Raw genomic sequence first — 20,927 nt, 5'->3', positions numbered from 1 at the left:
GTTGACCGGCATTTTGCAATAATAGACACTCACTATGAAAATAATGTTCTCAAAGGAAGCAGTCTGCGATCCTAAAAAGTTGGTAAACTAAATGCTGCAGTGCAAATGTTGTAAGAGTCATCCTTCAAAGTTGCTAAATATTTTATGAAAAACGAATGTACTTTTGCAAATGGTACAATTGTGTAGGACAGAGCGACTCCAGTGACAGCCTCTTAAAGATTTTAAAAACGGTCCTGAATTTATTTCTGCCTGTCAGGTGTGCAGTTGGGTGCAAACACTATGGCAAGGAGGCTATCTGAACTATGATTTTCTGGTTCTGCAAATTTGCCCTTTTCAGATGAACTTCCTGAAATCAAAACTTTGATCCTATCTGAGTGCTAATGTGAAGGCTGACACTGGTTGCTATCGTCTAGTGCACAGTAATGTTTCAAGCTGCCCACCAAATTACTGTGCACTAGACGATAGTAACCAGTGTCAACCTTCACATTGAATGTCCTGTTAGTGTCCTACATTCTGATATTTTTTTACAATTTGTAGGAGGCAGCTACGAATAAAAAAGAAAAAATAAAGATGTTTTTGAATTTGTTAATATGATAAATGCACCTTATTCCTTGTTTTATATAAAACGCAAATAAATGGAACAGAATTATCTTGGTACAGGCTCCCATACTCATGGACATCAAAACCCCAGTAGCTTGCGCCAGTAGCTCCCGCCTATTGGCCATTAACTACAAGTAGCTCTTGCCAATGTAAAGGTTGGAGACCCCTGCACTACAGCATATTAATATATCTAATTAATCATTATAAAGCAAACAAAATAAACGTGAAGTGCTCATAGTTCTTTCTGTGGTATGGTATATATGATATGATGTGGCATTTAAAATGCGACTGTACACAAGTGTTTCTAGGCACGACAAGACAAGGAGGGGGAAACAAGAGAGGAAAAAATAACAATCTTACTAGGCCTTGTGTCATTCATATCGCGCAAGTGTGGGGAAGAGGGAAGGGGAGAAGTGCCAGGGGGAAGTGCAGTTAACTCACATGTGCAGCCAGCGGGTGGCTCATAAGTGCAGAGAGAAGGTACTGTAGGGTTGCAGATACAGACCCTTAAGTGCTGGGGAGCCTGGAGGCAGATGCAAGGGCAAGTGGACATGCAGGAGCCTGGGCCAGAGTTCACAGGGTGACCAGGTGATCTGTGTGCAGAGAAGTCAGGTGCATCAGCAGGGGAGAGGAAGAGAGAAAGCAGAAGCGAAAAGGAAGGTCTTGAGTTGCTTCCCAAACCGGAGATGGTTCTGCTCAAGTTTGAGTGAGGCAGGGAGGCTGTTCAAGAGGGAGGCACAGGCTGAGGGGATAGATCTGCCCCCAACTATCTGCTTGGAGAAGTGTCTGACCCTCAGAGTTGGAGGTGAACGAGCAGAGAGCTTGAGAAGGAAGATGTGTAGGAAGAGCAAGTTGGAGGTAGAGAAGTCCCAGACCCCGGAAAGCCTTGTGGACGATGCAGATGGTCTTGAAGTTGACACTAGCAGCCACAGGGAGCCGGTGAAGAGATTTCAGAGCTGGAGAGATCCCGATCCTTGGGCTTGAGGCCAAGGACAAGTCTCGCAGTCGAGAGAGAGAGAGAGAGAGAGAGAGAGAGAGAGAGAGAGAGAGAGAGACCAGTTGGACCGGAGAGGGTCGGTGCTCTTCTATTTAATAGGATGATGCTCGTCTATTTACTTTTCATTGAGTGCAGAGACCCGTGGCGATGCATTTCGGACTGCAACTTCTGGGCAGGTTCTACAAATAAATAACATAGCATAGCATATGTTCTTATAGTTTGACCTCTTGTGTATATTTCTAATGAACAAAATTAATAGTAAACAATATAAATACTTCAGATACAGAGACTGTCATACCTGTTTTATAAAGAGAGAAGAGGGGCATTCTTAGCTGCCTAAAAGAGTGGAGGCTAGTATTGAAGCTGCTCTGGAACGGTGCCGATTCTCTAGACTCCCTGTAAAACAATACTGCAAGACTCAAAAAAACGTAGACAAGATGTATAAAATGTGTCGAGAAAGTAGTAAAACAGGATGCTGTTAATGTGGTCTGTTATCATGGTATCAGTGTGAGTGAGAAGAACAATCTAACCTAATGGCGTTAAAAAAAGAAAACGATCCTGCCGAGGAGCTAAGCTTTTTTGTCTAATGAAGTTAATGCACTGTGCTGGATTTCCTGCAAAAGAGGTACACCGTCGGGACACGGGTGTACTGTGTTTAAGAACATTCTATTATGGCTGCTTGTCTTACCTCAGTATGGATTCTGCTGTATGGCAAGTTTTGATGGATGCGTTGTGAAAAAAGGAAGACGCTCGTGTCACACAAAGAGCAGCGTTAAATCAGCTTGCGATTCTAACGTGTATTTAGATGTTCAACAATGAACTATTAAAATCTTGTCCATACCTTCGCTGTGCTGTGAATCATAAATGCAAGTTGGCAACCGCTTCTGCCGATCCATGTAATGTACCAGTAACCATGGTAGCAGACTTGAGGGTGATTAGAAACATCAGCGTGTCGCTGTGTGCTGCCATTAGAGAAAACAAAGGTACGTAGTGTTCAGTGAAGAGAACTTCACGGAATTGTGGTTAACTTCCCTGGTGTGGGGGGGCACCACCACATTTCCTATTAGGGGGGCCAATTTACATTAAAAAAAAAAAAAAATGTTGTCACTCTGCCTTCATAAATAAATTATTTCTGTTACAGTGTAACAATTAAATTTAGAAGCATGACTACAAAAAGAAACTATTTCTTTCTAAAGTCCTAGGGCTCCCCATACCCCATGACATGCAAGCCTCTAGATGGAGGCCTGAGCTCTATCACTTTAAAAAGAAATAGTTTGTTTTTTTTAAGTCAATCCGACTTCATAAAGAAATTATTTCTGTTAAGGACCATAATGGAAAAAATGTCTTTATGAAGGCAGAGTGACTTCAAAAAGAAACATTCTTTTTGAAGTAATAGGGCTGCCCTCAACCCCATGACGAATGCGTGTGTGAGTGTATGTTGAAAGGGTGCACACTTAAATGTATGGGTGGCTGGGTGTGCATGTGTATGGTAAATGTTTGTGTTTGTGTACAAGGGCGCAACAAAACCTACATTTCAGGTGGGGTTTGCTAACCCTTCAAATGTTGGAGAGGTGCAACTACGCGGGAGGTAGGGGAGGGCCAAACTTATTTATGTGGGGCATCTAACTTCTTTATGCATTCTAATAAGACTATTCTAGTGCAGCTTCAATGTTACAAACAGTTAACTCTCTCCTTTAAGTCAAAATTTTTGTATAGCGTGCCTAGCCCAGGGGCATCTGGGTGCATTTCTTAAAGGTTACAGTTACATATATTTACACAATGATACATATACATTTAAATACAGTAGATATTTACAATGGCGTTGTTCCACAGGATGTATAACAGAAGTTGGATGTTCTGAGCAAGGTATCTGGTATTGAGTTAGTGGTCCTGCGCTGCAAGCTAGGTTTTGGCTTTACTTCTGAAGGAGTGGAACGATGGTTCGGTTCTGAGTGGGTTGGGTAGAGAGTTCCAGAGCCTTGCGGCAAGCACCGGAAAACTGCTGCTCCCTGCTTTCTGAAGCTTTAACCTTAGTAACAGGAGGCAATGTGCTTGGGCCCCCCCATGAGGGTGATCAGAAGTGTTGCATGCATTTATGTGTGAGAGTGATTCTTTGGGTGACGGATAGCCAGTGTAAGCTACGTCTAGTGTCCAATATATGAGTTCTAGGAATATTCAGTGCTGCCCTGATGGCATTGTTTTGTGTTACTTGTAGTTTGTTTAAAACACCCACTTATGGACAGCTGTGAGAATAAGCAGTCTCTTGTCCCCTCTCTACTCTTCCAATCACTTCCCTGTCATGCAAGTAGTAAACCCACAGGAAGATTTCAATTGCCTAAAGAATTATGCATTTGAATGCAGGTACTAACAGTGAAATGCTTTACGTTAGTAATTGCTGGCCCTTTGTTAAAAGCGAAACCCAAGTACTATTCAAATGTGTCCTGTGCTGTCCGGCAACGGCTCTGTAGGTTAGCGAGGTCGAGTCAACATAGCCCAAAATTTCAAGGGTGGGTGGGGGGTGAAGCCCAGTCAGCTCAATTGTACTGCGCCACTACTTGTGTTTAATCCCCTGGTTACTTATTGGTAATCTTCATTACTCATAGCCCTATTCTTCCTAGTCCCAGTACTTGTGTATGAGGCACTTTGACTCAGACAAGTACTGGGATGAGGTAGAGGGACATAGAGGTAATGCCGGGCTTAGTTACTGTTAGGGAGAATTCTGTTTAGGCTGAATTTCCTAACCTAGTGAGTCCCCCAGAAGCTTTGCTGGATTTCTGGAGTCTGTTTTTTTCTCCTGCCAAGAGTGAGACTCTTTTTCTCCCACTCTTGGACATGATTTGTGGTGTTCCTTTGACTGTTAATGTGTTTTATGGGCTATGGGGTCCTTTACTCCATAGGGTCTCATGTGTTTTTACTATGTGTGTTACACAGCACCCTCCGTGCAGTGACACAGGGGTGTCATAGTGACACCCCACCATAGACTCCATACCCTGGGACGGACTACTGTCTCCCAGGGCATGTAAAGTCACCATTGACTTTACTAGTCCCAAATTATGAACAGAAACCAGTACAAACCATCATATTGTGGACATACTGTTCGGGGCAATTCGATTGCCCCGAGGTCTGTTAGTCGAGGGGGCACGTCTCTGTCCCTCCTGATCGAGTTTTGGCTGGTGGCAGTGGATACTACTTTTTATATTCGACCGTAAATATCTCTCTATGGGATTTTCCCATTGTTCGAGGCTACCAACTTTAATTATTTAATTCTCATAGCCTCGAACATACCGCCGGTTTGTTTATTTAATATTAGTTTGCCGGTTGGTATTTTTTGCCAGAACTCGATTCTAAAATGGCGCTTGTGTTCTCTTCTGTGACTCCAACCTAAGTCGAGCCCTTTGCTCCACTTTTTGGCGGGTTTCTCCACAGAAGCCTCCAAAAGTGGTGCCACTCTGGGTACCACAGGGGGTTTGGGAGGGGGTTTAGGCACCCTGGACTGAGTTACCTTGATAACTCAAGTCGCACTCTTGTGTGATTGGCCCAAGTAGTGAGCCGGCCTGCTCACCACTTAGCCGTTTTGATTGACAGCTAGGGTGAGTGAATGGGGGTGTGCTGCATAAAAGCAGGGCTTTTAGGACTGGAACTTTAGAAGTCACCACAGGACCTGAGAATCCGACGAGGGAGAAGCTGAGCCGACCTGCTACGACGACACCACCGGTGGGGCCCTGCGGAACCAACTGACCACTTCCCGACGACAGAGAAGATCTCCCGGCTGAAGAGTCTTCTTCCCCTGACTGGCGGGCACAACCAGTTTACCTTCTTTTCCTCGCATCCCAGGACGTCTTGTGGTCGAATTGCCCGTGCCAAGCACCCCGGCAACCGGATAGCCACTTACCACTGGACCGCGAATAAAAGGACCGCTCCTTTTAACGGAGAACTCCGCGGCTGGTTTCTTCCCTGGCAGTGCAACGGACTCCTGTCTTCCTCCCCGACGAGATCCTCTCTTCCCCCGGACGAAGCACCGACTTGCATCCGCTGCCAGGAACAACTGCCCCCGCTGGAGTATTCTCACCACTTTAAGGTACCGTGTCCGCCAGGCCTCCCTTTCTAAAGATTGCTACAAGGTAATAATAATCCCTTAACCTTCTGGACTGGGCTGGCCGCCTTGCCCCTCTAACTGGTCCCTTTCTTTTGGTCCAACTCTTTCTGAACCTTTGAGACTTTTGTGCACTTTTCAACCGTGTGACCTTGGACACATTTCGTTCTGATCCTCTTAAATTGGATCCGGCTTTCTGAACTCTAACTTCACGGTTTGATTCTGCCTTCCTCTCTTGCTATGTTCTTGTGAAAGTGTTGGGATCTGTTTCAATTTATGCTCTGCCTTTCTCTCCCTTTTAAACCGAATTATTAGAGTGCCATCTGCGTTAAGCGCTCACCGCTGTCTGAAAATAAGTGGGGCTTTACTTAAGACTTGTCTAATATTCTTTTAAGGGAGTGTATATCTTTTAGTGACCATGTTTTTGAACTGCTTAATATAAGTGCCTGTGCGTTTTATTAGATGTGGTCTTAAATAAATAATTATATCTCTTTTACACCAAGCTCTTGTCATTATTTGCTTGTCCTACTGTGTTCTTTTGACCTATTGTGAATACTCTGTATACTGCCCAACTCTTCTTGAGGGAAGTCTTACTGCTCAGCCACAGCTACCAAGTGAATCTGTGTGGTACAGACTGCTACCAAGTGGGTTTACTGCCAAACACCTGTAGTCTTAAATCGTTTGCAGTGGTCCCAGCGGGAACTGCACAGGTTTCTGCCTAACAGTTAACTGTAACCTTCATTACTCCTAGTCCCACTCTTCCTTACCCCAGTACTTACCTATGAGGCAAGGAGCCTATACCTAAGCATTGGGACAAGAAAAAGGGATGTGGAGGTAATTCTGGGCCAAGAAGCTGATTTTGGGGGCAAGGGATGGGACAGGGGTTGTGCGATAAATCATAATGGTCATCCATGTGCAGGCTAAGCAGGCATAATATCTGGCATTAGTGGCGAGAGGGGCATTTTGGTGCAGCCATAGTCATTTCTTAGTTTGGCTTCACTTTTATTTATTTTTTTATCTTTATTTGCATTTTCTTAAACATCAATACTGTATCCCACCCTAACTTTCTCACCCACCCTCCCCTTACCGATGTACATAATTAATGCAAGTAAAAGTCACTTCTCCACAGTGTTCATAGTCTGGTTTTCATTCTACCCAGTATACAAAGTTTGAGGGCAGTATCCCACATTACAATCTTGTTGCAAAACATTTAACACCAAGCTCCAGTCTGCATTAAATTTAGAATGATCTCCCTGTATCTAGTATGTTAGCCATTCTAGCGCTAAAAATTTCCAAACGTTTAATTAATATGCAGCAGATCTTCCACTTTCCAATGTTGATCTATCACCAATAAGGCCGCCAACTGTAACAACATATGTCTTCTGCATTTGTTTACATCTTTGTGCCAGTTCCTCCTCCATAAACACTAAAATACATGATCGCAGAGATCTGGGTTCATGCAAGGCAAACATACGAGTTATGTACATATTAATTTCCTTTCAGTACTTTTCCAACTTTGGACAAGCCCACCATACATGTTGCCAGTCCCCCGCTGTCCACATTTTCCTCAACTCCTACCTGATAATGAGGTTTTCATTTTGTGTAGTGTAGACATACCGGTGTATAATGCCATTGCATCATTAATTTATACCAGAATTCTCTGAATTGCAACAATCTGTTAAGTTCAGGTATTACCTTCCATAGCCCGTCCCCCATTCACCTCAGCTATTTCCTCCCCCAATGGTTGATGCCAGCACGGTTTATATCTGTGTGAGGAGATCCGAGTTGTATCGTACATGAGTTTATGCAGGATCGACATGAGGGCTTTATGCCCTGGGTTGGATGTCACAAACTTCTCAAAAGACGTGAGATCTTCTACTGCTGCTTTACGCACCGGGGTGGGGGTAGGGGCTAGAATCCAGTGTCTGACTTGGAAGTATTGGAATCGACTCGATTCTCGAAGCGCTAACTCCTGTTTACACTGTATAAAGGCTTTAGGTTGCGGTCCTTGAAACATATCGCGTAGTCTATTACAACCCGCTTGTTTCCATTCTAAACCGGGAGTGAATTGTGGATTGAAAAGAATTGGTTTAAGAGGTGAGGGGAATGTGACGATATTGTTTAACTGCCTTGTCCCAAACCTCTTCAACCAAATGTGTGATAGCACTTGCATGCAGATTGGGGAGGGTCTTGTTTTGGTAGTCAAAGGTTATCCCCAAGCCGAGAACCGCTGATCGTCTGCTCCATCAGCATCCATCGCTTACTCTCACCCCTCCCCCCCCACACCATTACCTTGGGTATCCGAATTTGCGCTGCCTGATAAGATTTCCTGTAGTTAGGGAGACCTAATACACCCTCGTCTGTCTGAGTCATTAACGTGCTTATGGCTAGCCTTGGAGCTTTATTATTCCAAAAGAACCTAGAGATCGCTTTATGCAATTGCTTAAAAAATGAGTTGGAAACCAAAATTGGCAAGGCTTGGAACATATAGAGTATCTTAGGCAGTCTGACCTTCTTGACCGTATTAATCCATCCTAGCCAGGAAACCGACATCGAACCCACCTCTGTAATTGACCCAGAATAGTTTTTAGCAAGGGGGGATAGTTAGCTGCATATAACCCTGTTAATGGTGTGGGTATAGTTACCCCTAATAGTTTGATTTCCCCTCCTGTGCCCAACCATATTGTGTATGTGTGCGTAGTGCTGATATTTCTGTAGGAGAGGGGGACAGATTTAGTATCATGGATTTGGATTCATTTATCTTTAAGCCTGCTATTTTTCTAAACCGCTCGAACTCTTCCGCTATGGGATGCAGAGTGTTTACCGGATTTGAAACCACCATAAGCATGTCATCAGCGTAAGCCATAACCTTATGCATTGAGCTCCCAAATTCCATCACCCCGATGTCATCCGTCTGTCTGACCCTGGCCAATAATGGTTCCAGGTAAAGGCCATATTGTAATAGTGATAATGGGCACCCTTGTTTGATTCCCCTTTGTAGTAAAATGGGAAGAGATAATGGACCATTCATTAGTAGTCTCGCAGTGGGGTGTGTATAATTATCTTGAATATAATTTACAAACTTTGGGACGAATCCCATCTTTACCAGGATGAGAAAGAGGAACGACCACTCAACCTGATCGAAAGCTTTTTCAGCGTCAATTGAGAGAAGCTCTGCAGGAATTTTTTCTTCTCTATGTTGTGACACACTCTCCTTATATGATCATGTGTCTGCCTCGGTTTAACAAAGCCTGCCTGGTCTGTCTGTATTAATGAGCATAACAAATCCTCCATCCTGGTGGCGAGGACTTTTGTAAAGATTTTTGCATCTTCCAAAACATAAGGCGGGTAGCAATACTTTTTTCGAGCCGATTGGGGTGGGAGGTGCTTAGTGTGCCGACAGACCCGGAGGGACGCTTTGTGTTTGTGAAAGGTGATTTGAATAGCAGGAGGGTCACCATTGAGTCAGTCTATTGTCCAAATCTATTGTCCAAATTATCGTCAGAGCTAATTTTGGGAGGGGAATTCAAGGAGAAGCTAATACCTTTAGCACAACAATAATGGCAAGGTGAGGGTGCAGTTCTTGTGGTCGAGTTTTAAGGCTACCATCAGGGAGTGTGATGAACCCAGTCGAGTCATCACTAATTCTCTGACAAAGATCTCCTCCCATCCATACCTCATACACATAACACTTAACATCTCTTGTCTGCAATGGTTGTTTGAATAAAAACCCTGAATATATTGGAAGTTATAGAAATTCTGTAACCCCGCATGTGTCATTCGCGGAGAATGACACAGGCGAGATCACTAAGGCCACACTATGGGATGCCTTCAAAGCCGTTCTAAGGGGAGAAATCATAGCGCTGAAATCTCATCAAGACAATCAGCGGAACAAATTGGAAGAGGACATAGAGGCGAAGATTAGAGACGCCCAAAGAGAGTTGGTGACCCACCCAACGAGTAATCCCTCCCTGAGACTTCTACAGAAGCAGCATGCATTACTGCAGAACAGGAAAGCTGAAGTGGCGCTTTTGCGGGTAAAACATAGGTATTACATTAGTGCCAACAGAGCAGACACATTGCTAGCTAGGCAGCTTCGGGATAAAGGGCGCAAGAGGGCAGTTGTGCAACTAACAGATGAACGTGGGCGAACACATTCGACTAATGAGAAAATGGGAGAGACAATGGCTGGATACTACCAAGTCTTATATAAATCGGAAGGCACTCAAAAGGTAGCACAGCAAAAGTTTCCTGGATAGCATCCCCATACCTCGAATCTCAGAAGAGGACAGAGACCTCCTGGACAGAGAAATACAAGTTGAAGAGGTCTCCCAAGCGATAAGAAAGCTGCCAAAAGGGAAGGCGCCGGGCCCAGACGACTACACGGACATCTTCTATAAGATGTTCCGGGATCTCTTGGCTCCCAAACTAGCTGAGCTCTTTAACAGCTTTAGGGAGACAGGAATGACAACCAAGTCGATGAATGAAGCCAAACTAGTAGGTTTTCCAAAGCCAGGGAAAGACACGGCCCTCCCGGGTTCCTATAGACCTATAGCCTTGATGAATATCGATGCTAAGTTACATACCAAAATCCTGGCGGATAGACTCTCTGGTCTTCTCCCATCCCTGGTGGGTACGGATCAGTCTGGTTTTGTCCCGGGGAGACAGACGGCTGACAACATCCGAAGAGTGTGCCATATTATAGAAAAGGTCGAGCACACTGGGACCCCGACGATCGTAGTAACGATTGACGCCGAAAAGGCATTCGATAGGGTGGAGTGGTCGCAGCTTTTTTCCACAATGCAGGAATTTGGTCATCGATATCTAGCAATGGTTCGGGCCAATTATAAATGCCCCACGATAAGGGTAGCGCTGAATGGAATGCTCTCATCACAAATCCCCTTGTCTAGAGAGACAAAGCAGGGGTGCCCTCTCTCCCCGCTTCTGTACGCCTTGTTCTTATAGCCATTACTGATCAAAATAAGGGAATCTCCGCAAATAAAGGGAGTGACAATGGGAGGAGTGGAACATAAGGTGATGGTGTTTGCCAACTACATGCTTCTAGTCCTGATAACACCAACAGCGTCCCTCCCAGCCCTCCTCCTGGAAATGGATGAGTTTGGAGCGGCTTCAGGCCTAAAAATCAACAGGAGCAAATCTGAAATTCTGAATCTGAAGGCAGACCCACAACTCGTGAACAGTTTGGCACAGACAACCAGCCTGAAGATAGCACGCCAAGAAGTAGCCTACCTGGGGGTTAAACTGACGTCCTCAATCAAGAACATGTATGGGGCAAACTATCCCCCATTATTGCATCGCCTGCAGCAAGATCTGTCTAAATGGAATCCACTAAACTTCTCTTAGTGGGGCAGGCAAGTAGCTGTGAAGATGGTGACCCTCCCGAAACTGTTATATTACTTTCAAGCGCTCCTAATACGAATCCCTAGAACTTTCTTCAAAAGGCTAAACAAGATGGTTATGGCGTATACCTGGCAAGGCAGGAAGCCTCGGGTGGCAATGGAAAACCTCACGGCCAGGAAAGAGGGCCGAGGGCTGGCGTTGCCGCACTTTAGAAGGTATTATGAGGCGGCGCAATTGAGGGTCATCAAGCAGTGGGTGGATCAGTCCCTTCAGAAACCGTGGGTGTGCCAAGACATTGCAGTGGCTGGTGGTCCCTTGTCCAACTTGATGCGAGTTCATAGGAAGTATAGACACGCGAATACGACCATCAGTGAGGTAATGGGAGCACGCTTGGAGTCGTGGGATGGGGCATTGTCTTGGGGACTTCTAACTTCCACGCCGTCCCCATTCACACCATTGATAATCCGGAGTTTCCCCCTGGACTGCAAAGGCAGGCTTTCGCCAGCTGGACAGAAGCAGGCTGCCTAGTTGTCAAAGATATGTACTTGGGATAAAGAGTGATGTCTTTTCAAGAATGTAAGCAGGTCCTGGGATGCAAACCAAAGGACTATTATCGATATACGCAGCTCCTTCATTGGCTGCAGAGGCCGGACATTAAGGAGGCGGCCACCAGACCACTCACAAATTTTGAAACCTTTATGACATCTGATCCAAGAACATGGAAACTGATCTCAAACCTCTACGCACACCTGAGCGTGCAGGGTGAGGAAGTGGCCTGGCGCTACAGGAAGAAGTGGGAAGAGACTCTGGGGGAAACAATAGCTAGGGCCCAATGACAGGACTTGTGGAAAAAACTCCCGAAGCTGACCCGCTCCATTCAACTAAGGGAAATGTGACAGAAGGTGATACTCCAATGGCACTACGTAACAATGAAACTATACGCAATGTACCCAACGGTGAGCAAATTATGCTGGCGCGGATGCCCGGAGGAAGGTAATTGGCTCCATACGTGGTGGAGCTGCCCGAAGATCAAGCCGTTCTGGCGAGACGTAAAAGACCAAGTCAATGCTATGATACCGGGGTCGGATGGTCTAAAGCCAAGGGTGTGGCTGTTGGGCATGTGGGACTTGAAGCAAAGGGCTCATTTGAAAATCAGCAGAGGGGAGTCATGACCATGGTCATAGCAGCTTGGCTGACAATAGCCCAACACTGGAAAGACCTTCAACCACCGTCCATGTACGACTGGCTTATAAAAGTATGGGGGTTTGTGGCAATGGAATGGATGACGTATAAATTGCAGGGCAATCATGAGGCATTCTGATCAGACTGGGGTAGTGTGCTCGCCAACTTGCAAAGTGACTTCATGATTCAATGGTGCCCTCACAACATCAGGATTTTAGACATGTTATAGAGGGGGACTGAGGGTTGCCCCCCCCCACCCCCAATGTGTATAGTTTGTTAATAGTGGGTCAATGCATATGAACTGCCATGGGTCACCCACAGGGTCTGGGGGAGGGGAGGACGGGTGGGGGGGATGGGAGGGTAGAGGGGAGTTGGTTGTTCGAGGGTGGTGTTTTAAGTGTTTGAAAATCAATAAAGACAAGGTTAAAAAAAAAGTAAATTTTCTAACTCCACCTCCCCAGAAAGCCTCAAGCACTGAGATGAGGAAACGTAGTTAATGAGGATCAAGAGAAACACACACATGCAGACTAGTAGTTTTGAGGTGTTCTGGATGAGCGGGACATTTAAAGATGGTATCTGCTTTCCAAAAGAGAAACCCAGAGCCGTGGAAGAGAGTGGCAATACTGGAGACGTGAGAGGCAGAGCTGAAGCAGGACACTGTGCAGAGAGCGACCCCGCTGGAGGAAGCAGACACCTCTATCCTGCTGTTCGCAGGCATTACATACTGGTGTGGCGCGAAGCTGGCAGGGACACTGCAGGCACCAAGAGAAAGCCGCCGGAAGACAGGGAGCAAAGGAGAAGCTACCGGGAACACAGTGGTGCAGAGAGAGAAAGCAGTTGTGCAGGCGAGTAAGCACAGAACTGGCCGGAGACTGGAAAGGAGCCCTGCTGTGCAGAGGAAACCATCCCAAAGCGTAAACTTCAGGGCAACGGCGTGCTACAGCCAGAGAATAATACAGTATACCGTTGAGTCCAATCAGAGTTATTGGTGGACTTGGGGTGTATCGACAGGCCTGGGAGCAATTAAGCAACTATTTGGAATACTGAACAAGCGAAGTAAAAGACAATTTAAACAATTCCCTATACATGAAATGTCAAGATTGGGAAAGTTGAAACACGCATTACCCTAAGCAAATGAATAATAAAGAATATATAAAAAGGTAGAACTTGAACAAATCCCCATACATGAGATGTCAGTGTGGGAAAGCTTGGAACAAGTAGAACCTAAGGCCAAAGAAGGAGAAATACTCTGAAGTAGTATAACTGTGAGGAATTACAGGACAGTGAACTCAAGAAGGAGTCCTGGTGAAAGGAACTCACCAAGCAGTGAAACTTGGGAAACAGGATACCTGGTAGGAGAGTACATCAGGGGATCTGTAAGACCCAGAGTGAAAGAATTCCTGGCAAGGAAGTCCAGTAAAAGTTCATAAAGAGTGAAAAAGATTCCTGGCAGGGGAGTATACCAGTAATTCTGTTTAAGTTGTATAAAGAATTCTATTTGTATTGCGAAGTATATGACAGAAGTACACCGGAGATACTTGTACCATCATAAAAAGAGCTCTTGTTTGAAGGAAACACTTTGCTATCCTTAATCTGATGTTCAGAAGAGACACTCTTGCTAGTCTTCATTCTTGCTCATCTTAAGGAACTGTTATTTGGAAAAGACGCTTCTTTCTAACATACTTAAAATAACCCAGGGGAGGGGAAAATCACCATCTGGATCCTAGGATTCCTCCTTGGAAGAGACTATTTTTTTGTAGGATGAGTCTACTCGCCTTGGTTATGAACATTTTTTGCCAAGTATAGGCCATACACATTTCCTTGCACTTTTAGTGTTCATTTTAGTGTGAGGGTCAGAGTATGTTTTGGACACAAGGACAGTTTACTTGTTTGACGACGAGGCACAGACTAATTTTTTGTTTTTGATGGTAGGGAAACTTTCTTCACAATAGGGACAGAAAGGCCTTTATCCAACTCCTCTTATTTGTGAACCCTCACAGGGGGCTCTCATACGCAGGGGATCCCAGAAGAAGGAGGAAAGGATGCAACAGGAGAATCAGATTAATCAGATTAAGATGATCGCAGAAATTCTACCGGTGTGACCCCAGTTAGTAGATTATCATCTAATGCAAGCAAACTCAGGCAGTACAAAGAGCAGCTAAAGGAAATTCTGATTCAGGACACAGAAAATAAACTATGGTTTCTGAAGCAGAAGTACCATGAAAAAGGGGACAGGGCCGATAAGATTTTCGCTTGCAGGTTGAGGGAAGAGAGGAGAGGAGAAAGAAAATGATTGCCTCTATAAAGCACTCTGAGGGGCCGATTACATATGACAGTTGCTATAGGGAGAGAGTTCACCAAATTTTATGAGGACTCCGAGTACTCGGGGGAAGGTTCCCACATTGTCAAATTTCTTGATAATCTCCCGATCCCAGCTATCACACAGGATACCTCCGCTCAATGGGAAACGCTGATCTGCCCAGAGTAGGCGATACATACCATAAAACAGATGAAATCAGGAACAGCCCGTGTAGCGACACTTTTCAGATGAAATTAGATCTACATTTGCTCCCTATCTAGTCAGGGTTTTCAACGCTATCCTGTTGTGAGCAGTCCTGCTGGACACTATGATGGAGGACATCATTGTGATATGATATGGCATTTATAACGTGCCTATACACAAGTGTTTCAAGGATCTTTACCTTTCATCCAGATGAAAGGTAAAGATCCATTGCTCGGCTCGTCCTATCGACCAATTTGTATGCTCAATAATAACGTAAAGATTTTGCCAAAATTGTTAGGCTGGAATCCCTGCTCCCTTCCCTTGTTCACAGCGACCAGTGGGGTTCATCAAGGGTAGGCTGGGTCCCGATAATAAAAGGGCAACCATCAATCTGATGCACCACGCCCAGGTCACTGCTCTTGATGCTTGCCTTATTTCGAGAGATTCCGAAAAAGCATTTCATAGGGTGGAATGGAGATTCTTGATGGCAGTCCTGGGGCAAATGGGGTCCGGGATACATTTTTTGTTTGATTCTTGCACTATATAGAGCACCCAGAGCTAGGGTGCAAGTAAATTGTGGACTGATGGATTAGTTTTGGCTGTCCTGGCCGACTAGGCAGGGCTGCTGTACACCCTTAATGGAGCCTCTAGAAATGTCAATTTGATCAAACCAGGCTGTGACTGGGATTTAAACGTGGAGAGGTGTACTTTCAAATATCACTCTTTGCTGATATCTTGGGTTATTTGACTAACGCTCATTCCTCCTGGTTGGCCTTGGTTACCCTCATCGCAGGATTTGCGAGTTTCTCGAGCCTGAAGATAAACATGGATAAGTCCTGCGTTATGCCAATAGGGAAGGGTCCTTCAGTCCACGGCTCCCGGGTGGGGTTCCAGGGAATGCGAGTGGAGAAAAAGAGCATTAAATACTTGGACGTCTGAATTACCAGGGACCTTTCATTCCTGATGCAAGCAAACTTTCCTCCACTGTTGCAAACAGTGAAGTTAGATTTTAAGCAGTGGGACACGTTGATTCTTTTTCGTGGTATGGCTGCATATCATCAGTGAAAATTAATGAATTACCATGCTTTCTATATCTCTTCACTTCTTCAGTTCACTCCCGACTATCATCCCAAATAGCTTTTTCAGCGAGTTTAACAGCGCTATAAATAGATTCATATAGCAGAATAAAACATCAAGGGTGAAAAGAGCGACTCTCACTCTGCTGAGGGACCAGGGTGGATTTGGTTTATTGGATTTGTTTGTGTACTAAGCGGCTAAGCTCCGGTTTCTACTCGAACACTTACGGGAAAACACGAGGACATACTGGACCTACATAGAGTATCTTTGTGCACACCCTGGGAAGGTTACAGATTTTTTATGGGAGCCATATGGGCCCTGTATAACGAAACCCCCAAGCACCTTAGGGAAAAACCCTACTCTGTGTGTTCTCTGGAAACTGTGGAAAAAGAATAAGGCCAACGCTTTCCTTACTTCTTGGCCTTCCCCTATGTCGTCAGTTTGTGGTCCCCCACTTGACCTTGGGCGCCAGGGGTTTTCGACACTCAAAACAGTGGTCAGATGTAAGTCTTGAGATGGCAGGTCAACTGTATAATGATGGTGCTTTCCTGGGTTACGAGACATTGAGGGAGGTCCTGGGTTCTGGGTCGCTCTCTATTTTTGGCTCTCTGCCTTAAAAGTATCGGACGAGAAGTTGAGTCAATTCATGTCTAGGAGTGGACTCCATTTGTGGGTGGTCAACTCCTTCACCTCTAGAAAGCGATCCTGTCCAGACTGTATAAAGTACTGATTACCGCTGACATGTCGGACAGGCACACTTACAAGCGATATTGGGTGGAACTAGCGGGTGGGGGGAATTCTGGAGGACTGGCCAAAAATAATCTTCAAGGTTACTTATCACAGGAATCTGTTCACCTCCACTATGGAGCACAATTTTAAGAGTTTTCAAGGCTGGCAAAAGGACCCCCTGAGGTTATCAAGGATGTTCCAGGAAGCCTCCCCACGATACCCGAGAGGCTGTGGACAGGTTGGCTCTCTCTCCCATATAAGGTGGAATTGTCTGAAGATATGTACTTTCCGTGCTGAACTCCTAAGTTGAATCAAGGAAATAACGGGGGAGCAGTTGCAGTTAGACCCTCTCCAGATGCTGCAGGGCATCCCCATCAAAGATAGGGAGGAATATATGTTTCCCAGATTGTGGGAGGCGATGTTTAGAGCGGGGGGATTGGAAATTGGCCGAAAAAGTTGAAGGATATCAGGACGATGGAAAAGCAGACAACGGGGGCGTGGCCTGGGCTCATGCAGTGAGGACATACACTGCTAGAGCTTCCACTAGGATCCTAATAAATAATCCTAAATGTGGTGTTAACCTGCAAAAATAATACCACTGCAGATCCCTACTAGCTGGGCATATCTGAAGAGTTATTGGTGTCTTTTGCTGGAGGGAAACTAATGCTGCTAGCAGACCCTGGGAGGAGCGGCGGCGAGCCCTGAACACGGAGCCCAAAAACGGCAGACGGAGCACTCCAGAGACAATGAGTGCTGATGTCCCTGCTCGCACCTGTTGGGCTGGAGAAGTTGGAGGACCATGGATTGCGGGGGATCCGAGGTGCGGACAGCGGCACATGAGTGCTCTGGTGCTAGTGCAGTTTGGGCTGGCATCTTTGTGGCACCTGCGTGGAGTCCCGCAGCTGTGATAACTGGAGTCAAGGGGACGGTGCCTCATTGGAGCCAGAGGAGGTGGGAGATCTCCAATAGAGATGTAATTGTGGTCCAGCAGCTGGGACACTGCGGTGGGCTTACTGCGGCTGGCCCTCTTGCAGCCCAGATTAGAGGTGGAAGGGCCCCCACCGCTCTTGAAACTGAGCTCCATTGCTTGCAAGGGACATACACCGAGAGCAGCGCCTCCCTTGCCGGCACTGATGAATACATTACAGTTAACACCGACTACTTGGTGGCTGCTCTTGACGCCTGCATCGGATAAGAACTCTTCGATAGGGGGTGCCGTGGGGGCGCCGCAGTGAGCACAATTGTATTCCGCTTTGGCAGGTAGAAACTTGACTGGTGGATGCGCTAATCGAGAGCTGCCGTTGGCCACCCATGGTGTTGGCTCTACAAAACAACACAATTACCTGGCAAAGGCACCCATAGCTGGGGTCACCATGCAGGGCTTCGAGACAGAAGTCGCTTTTACACTGGATCACTGTTGACAATGTTTACTTGGGTGGGACATGCTCTGATGCCACTTTGGGGTTAAGGGAGAGTCACATCTGGGACATACATACTGGAGCCTTAGTTCAGGAGCTGTGGATAGCAGTATATTGTTACTGCCTAGATCCTGGGTCGCCTGAGAAGTGGGGGTTGTACATTCCACATACATTGCTGAAATTGTCATTACTACACACTTTGGCACGTACAGACAAATTGCATTAATGAGAGCGGCATAAGCCAGTACTAGTGCACGACTTCGATACGTCTCCCACCAAGTATAAACACAAGGGTACTGGAGTCCTTTGCCAGCCACAAAAAGCCTTGAACGCCAGACCCAAACACAGACACACCACAAGCTGCAGTACATCCGTCGCAAACCGGACCCTCAGGAAGACAAAGTACTTATAGCTATAGCTGCTCCGAGATCCTCTTTGGAGAATAAGATTAAGGAGGTGATGGTGGATGTGCAACTACTTGGCCAGGATGTCCCTTTGCTTGCGGAGAGAGTGACCACAACGGAATCACTATTAAAAGATGCTGCCACAACCACTGAAGAGCTGACAAAACCGAATGAAATCACTGGAGTCGAGAAATGCCATCCTGGAACGGAGGGCGGAGGACCGATCTCAGAAAACAATGTACGGGTGCTGGGACCCAATGACCTACATTGAAAATCTACTACTTCAGTAAGTGGGACCTGGGGAATTGTCACAGGGATTTCTTGTTGAGCGACCTCCACCGGCATCCGCGATCAATTGTAGCTAGGATACTGAACTTCCGAGACCAGGAAGTGATTTGTTAGTTCTCAAGAGAGAGCGGAAAAATACAAAGAGGTAGTTCTAATATAGCCATGTACCTGGATTACACTCCCTTAGTACAACAAAGGAACATGTTTGTACCAGTCAAGTCAAGGCTCCGCCAAATAGTGTTTAAATATATGCTTATGTATCCAGCACGCCTGAACGTGCTACATAACGGGAAGGCACACTTCTTTGAAGGCCCAGAAGCTGTGAGCATGTGGATGGAACACAATCATTAAGAAATTAAGGGAAATGCAGAGGCTTTGAGCAGAGGGTCTCCGACCCATTCGGGGATGGTTCACAAACAGATGACAGAATCACAGTGAGGGTCTTTAAATGCTATCGGGTGCCACTGTAGACTGGTCAGCCAATCTGCACAAAAAACCCTGGGTGTCACTTGAGTGTACCACTGATTAGATGGGCCTGGGCAGGGACACACAGGAAGATGGGCACTGGGAATTGATCTGCAGTGATTTATTTACCGGCAGGATAAGCAGTTTGTCAATGGGGGTGGGCAAGGTCATCCACTGGGTGAAGCGCAGAAGATTCCAAGTCCATAGGAACAGTCGACACCAAATTGTTGCCTACTGGTACCTTCTGGCGATGCTATACTTGGAAGATACCGGGGTGTCTGAACTGAGGATCTCTGTTGGGCACTGTTGTACCCCTAAGTTTAGGGGTTTGTTGTTCTTGTATTGCTTGATGCATCAAATTTTGGGTGGGATACTCGCAATGTATTTTATTGGCCACAGGGGGAATTGGGGTGGTGGAAACCCTCTGTCTCTGGCAAATGTGGTAGGAACATGTATGCTGGTCATGGGAATGAGGGCACCATGTGTGTTCCGCCAGATGGCAAATTGCATCCATTGTCTCCTTCACTATGAACACATAGAAACATAATAGGCTACAATACAAATTAAATTACTGACTTGGAATGTGAGGGGTCTTTGAACCTATATGCGAAGGAATAGGGTGAAATCCTATTAACACCGTAAAAAGATTTCTATTGCACTTCTTCAGGAAACCCACTTAACGGCAGAGGATCAAGAGGCTGTCCTGGGCCACTGGGGTGGGACAGGCTATGGTGCCACGTATACTTAATTTGCCAGGAGAGTACTTATAAGGATCGATGACCATTTACCATTCCAAATGTTAGACTTGGACAGAGATCGCGACGGCCGATATATAATCCTGAGGGGCTATCTTGGTAACAAACAAATAGCCATAGTAAATTTGTGTTTTCCAAATCATGATACCCTCCCACATTTGGATACTGGGCACCCACATTGTCTTGAATTGTGATGCTTACTTCATATGGGGTGGTGATTTCAATTATGTACGTGATGCAACGCGGGATAGATCTGTACCTCCCCGAGGTGGCCCCTCCCAAGTCACTGAAGCTTTAAATAAAGCAATAACTAATTTAGAATTGGTAGATGTATGGAGGGAACTGCGTCCGGGAATTAGAGGTTACTCATTTTACTCATCCCCACATAAACGGCACATCAGAATCGACAACATTTTCACAGGCACTGGAGAACAACTGATTGTCAGTGCAGAATACATGGGCCGCAAAGTATCCGATCATTCCCCCTTGGTGGTCACATTGAATAATGGTACACACAAAACCCCTATCCCTGCATGGAGGATGCCCACGGAGGTACTGTTGGATCCCCTTTTTAAAGAACAGCTTTGGGCAAAATTGGTCTCCATTCTGGAAGACAATAGTGGTAGTGTAGATAGTTTGGGGACTCTTTGGGAAACATTAAAAGTGGTGACCAGGGGAGAAATCATTGCTTGTGCCGGGGGCATTCGCAGGAAGCCGAGGGAGGGGGTAGAGATTTTGGAGGACAAAACATACATGCTTGAGAGATGGCACCCTGGCCAATAGACAGCAGAGGGAGAGCTAAAGGTGACTAGGTCCCAATGTTTACAGGCATGGGAGAGAGTGTCAAGGTTCGACTATGCCACACAAACAGCTCGGGCACACACTGAAGGTGGCAAATAAGGGAGGATGTTAGCTTGGCTGTACAGGTGTGAGCAGCCCAGACCACGTTACTATACGGTTGTGGGACGCAGTGGCGGGCTAAGGGGGAAATTAGATATTTGCTAATTATTATGCTAAAATGTACAAACACGACATACCCCCTGCGGACATTGCAG

At 45.9% G+C, this 20,927-nt stretch overlaps 1 protein-coding gene across 5 annotated transcripts in view; it reads right to left on the bottom strand.

Moving 5' to 3' along the window:
* The window catches only part of HAUS1 (HAUS augmin like complex subunit 1), a 590,023-nt gene that overhangs the window by 510,457 nt on the left and 58,639 nt on the right, over nucleotides 1-20,927 (bottom strand). Inside the window, exon 1 of one of the 5 annotated variants that reach the window (XM_069626905.1) lies at nucleotides 2,439-2,550. The exons of the other annotated variants lie outside the window; for them this stretch is intronic. Coding sequence (XP_069483006.1) covers nucleotides 2,439-2,493 — 55 coding nt within the window. The 5' untranslated portion in view covers nucleotides 2,494-2,550. Of the gene's footprint in view, nucleotides 1-2,438; nucleotides 2,551-20,927 lie in introns of those variants that run through there. 5 annotated transcript variants of the gene reach the window in all.

This window comes from Ambystoma mexicanum, chromosome 6p (genome assembly GCF_040938575.1).
Source record: "Ambystoma mexicanum isolate Mex_15411 chromosome 6p, UKY_AmexF1_1, whole genome shotgun sequence".
NCBI classification, from domain to species: domain Eukaryota; kingdom Metazoa; phylum Chordata; class Amphibia; order Caudata; family Ambystomatidae; genus Ambystoma; species Ambystoma mexicanum.
The sequence above is the reverse complement of the archived record's forward strand: the minus strand, read 5'-3'. Positions and strand labels throughout refer to the sequence as shown.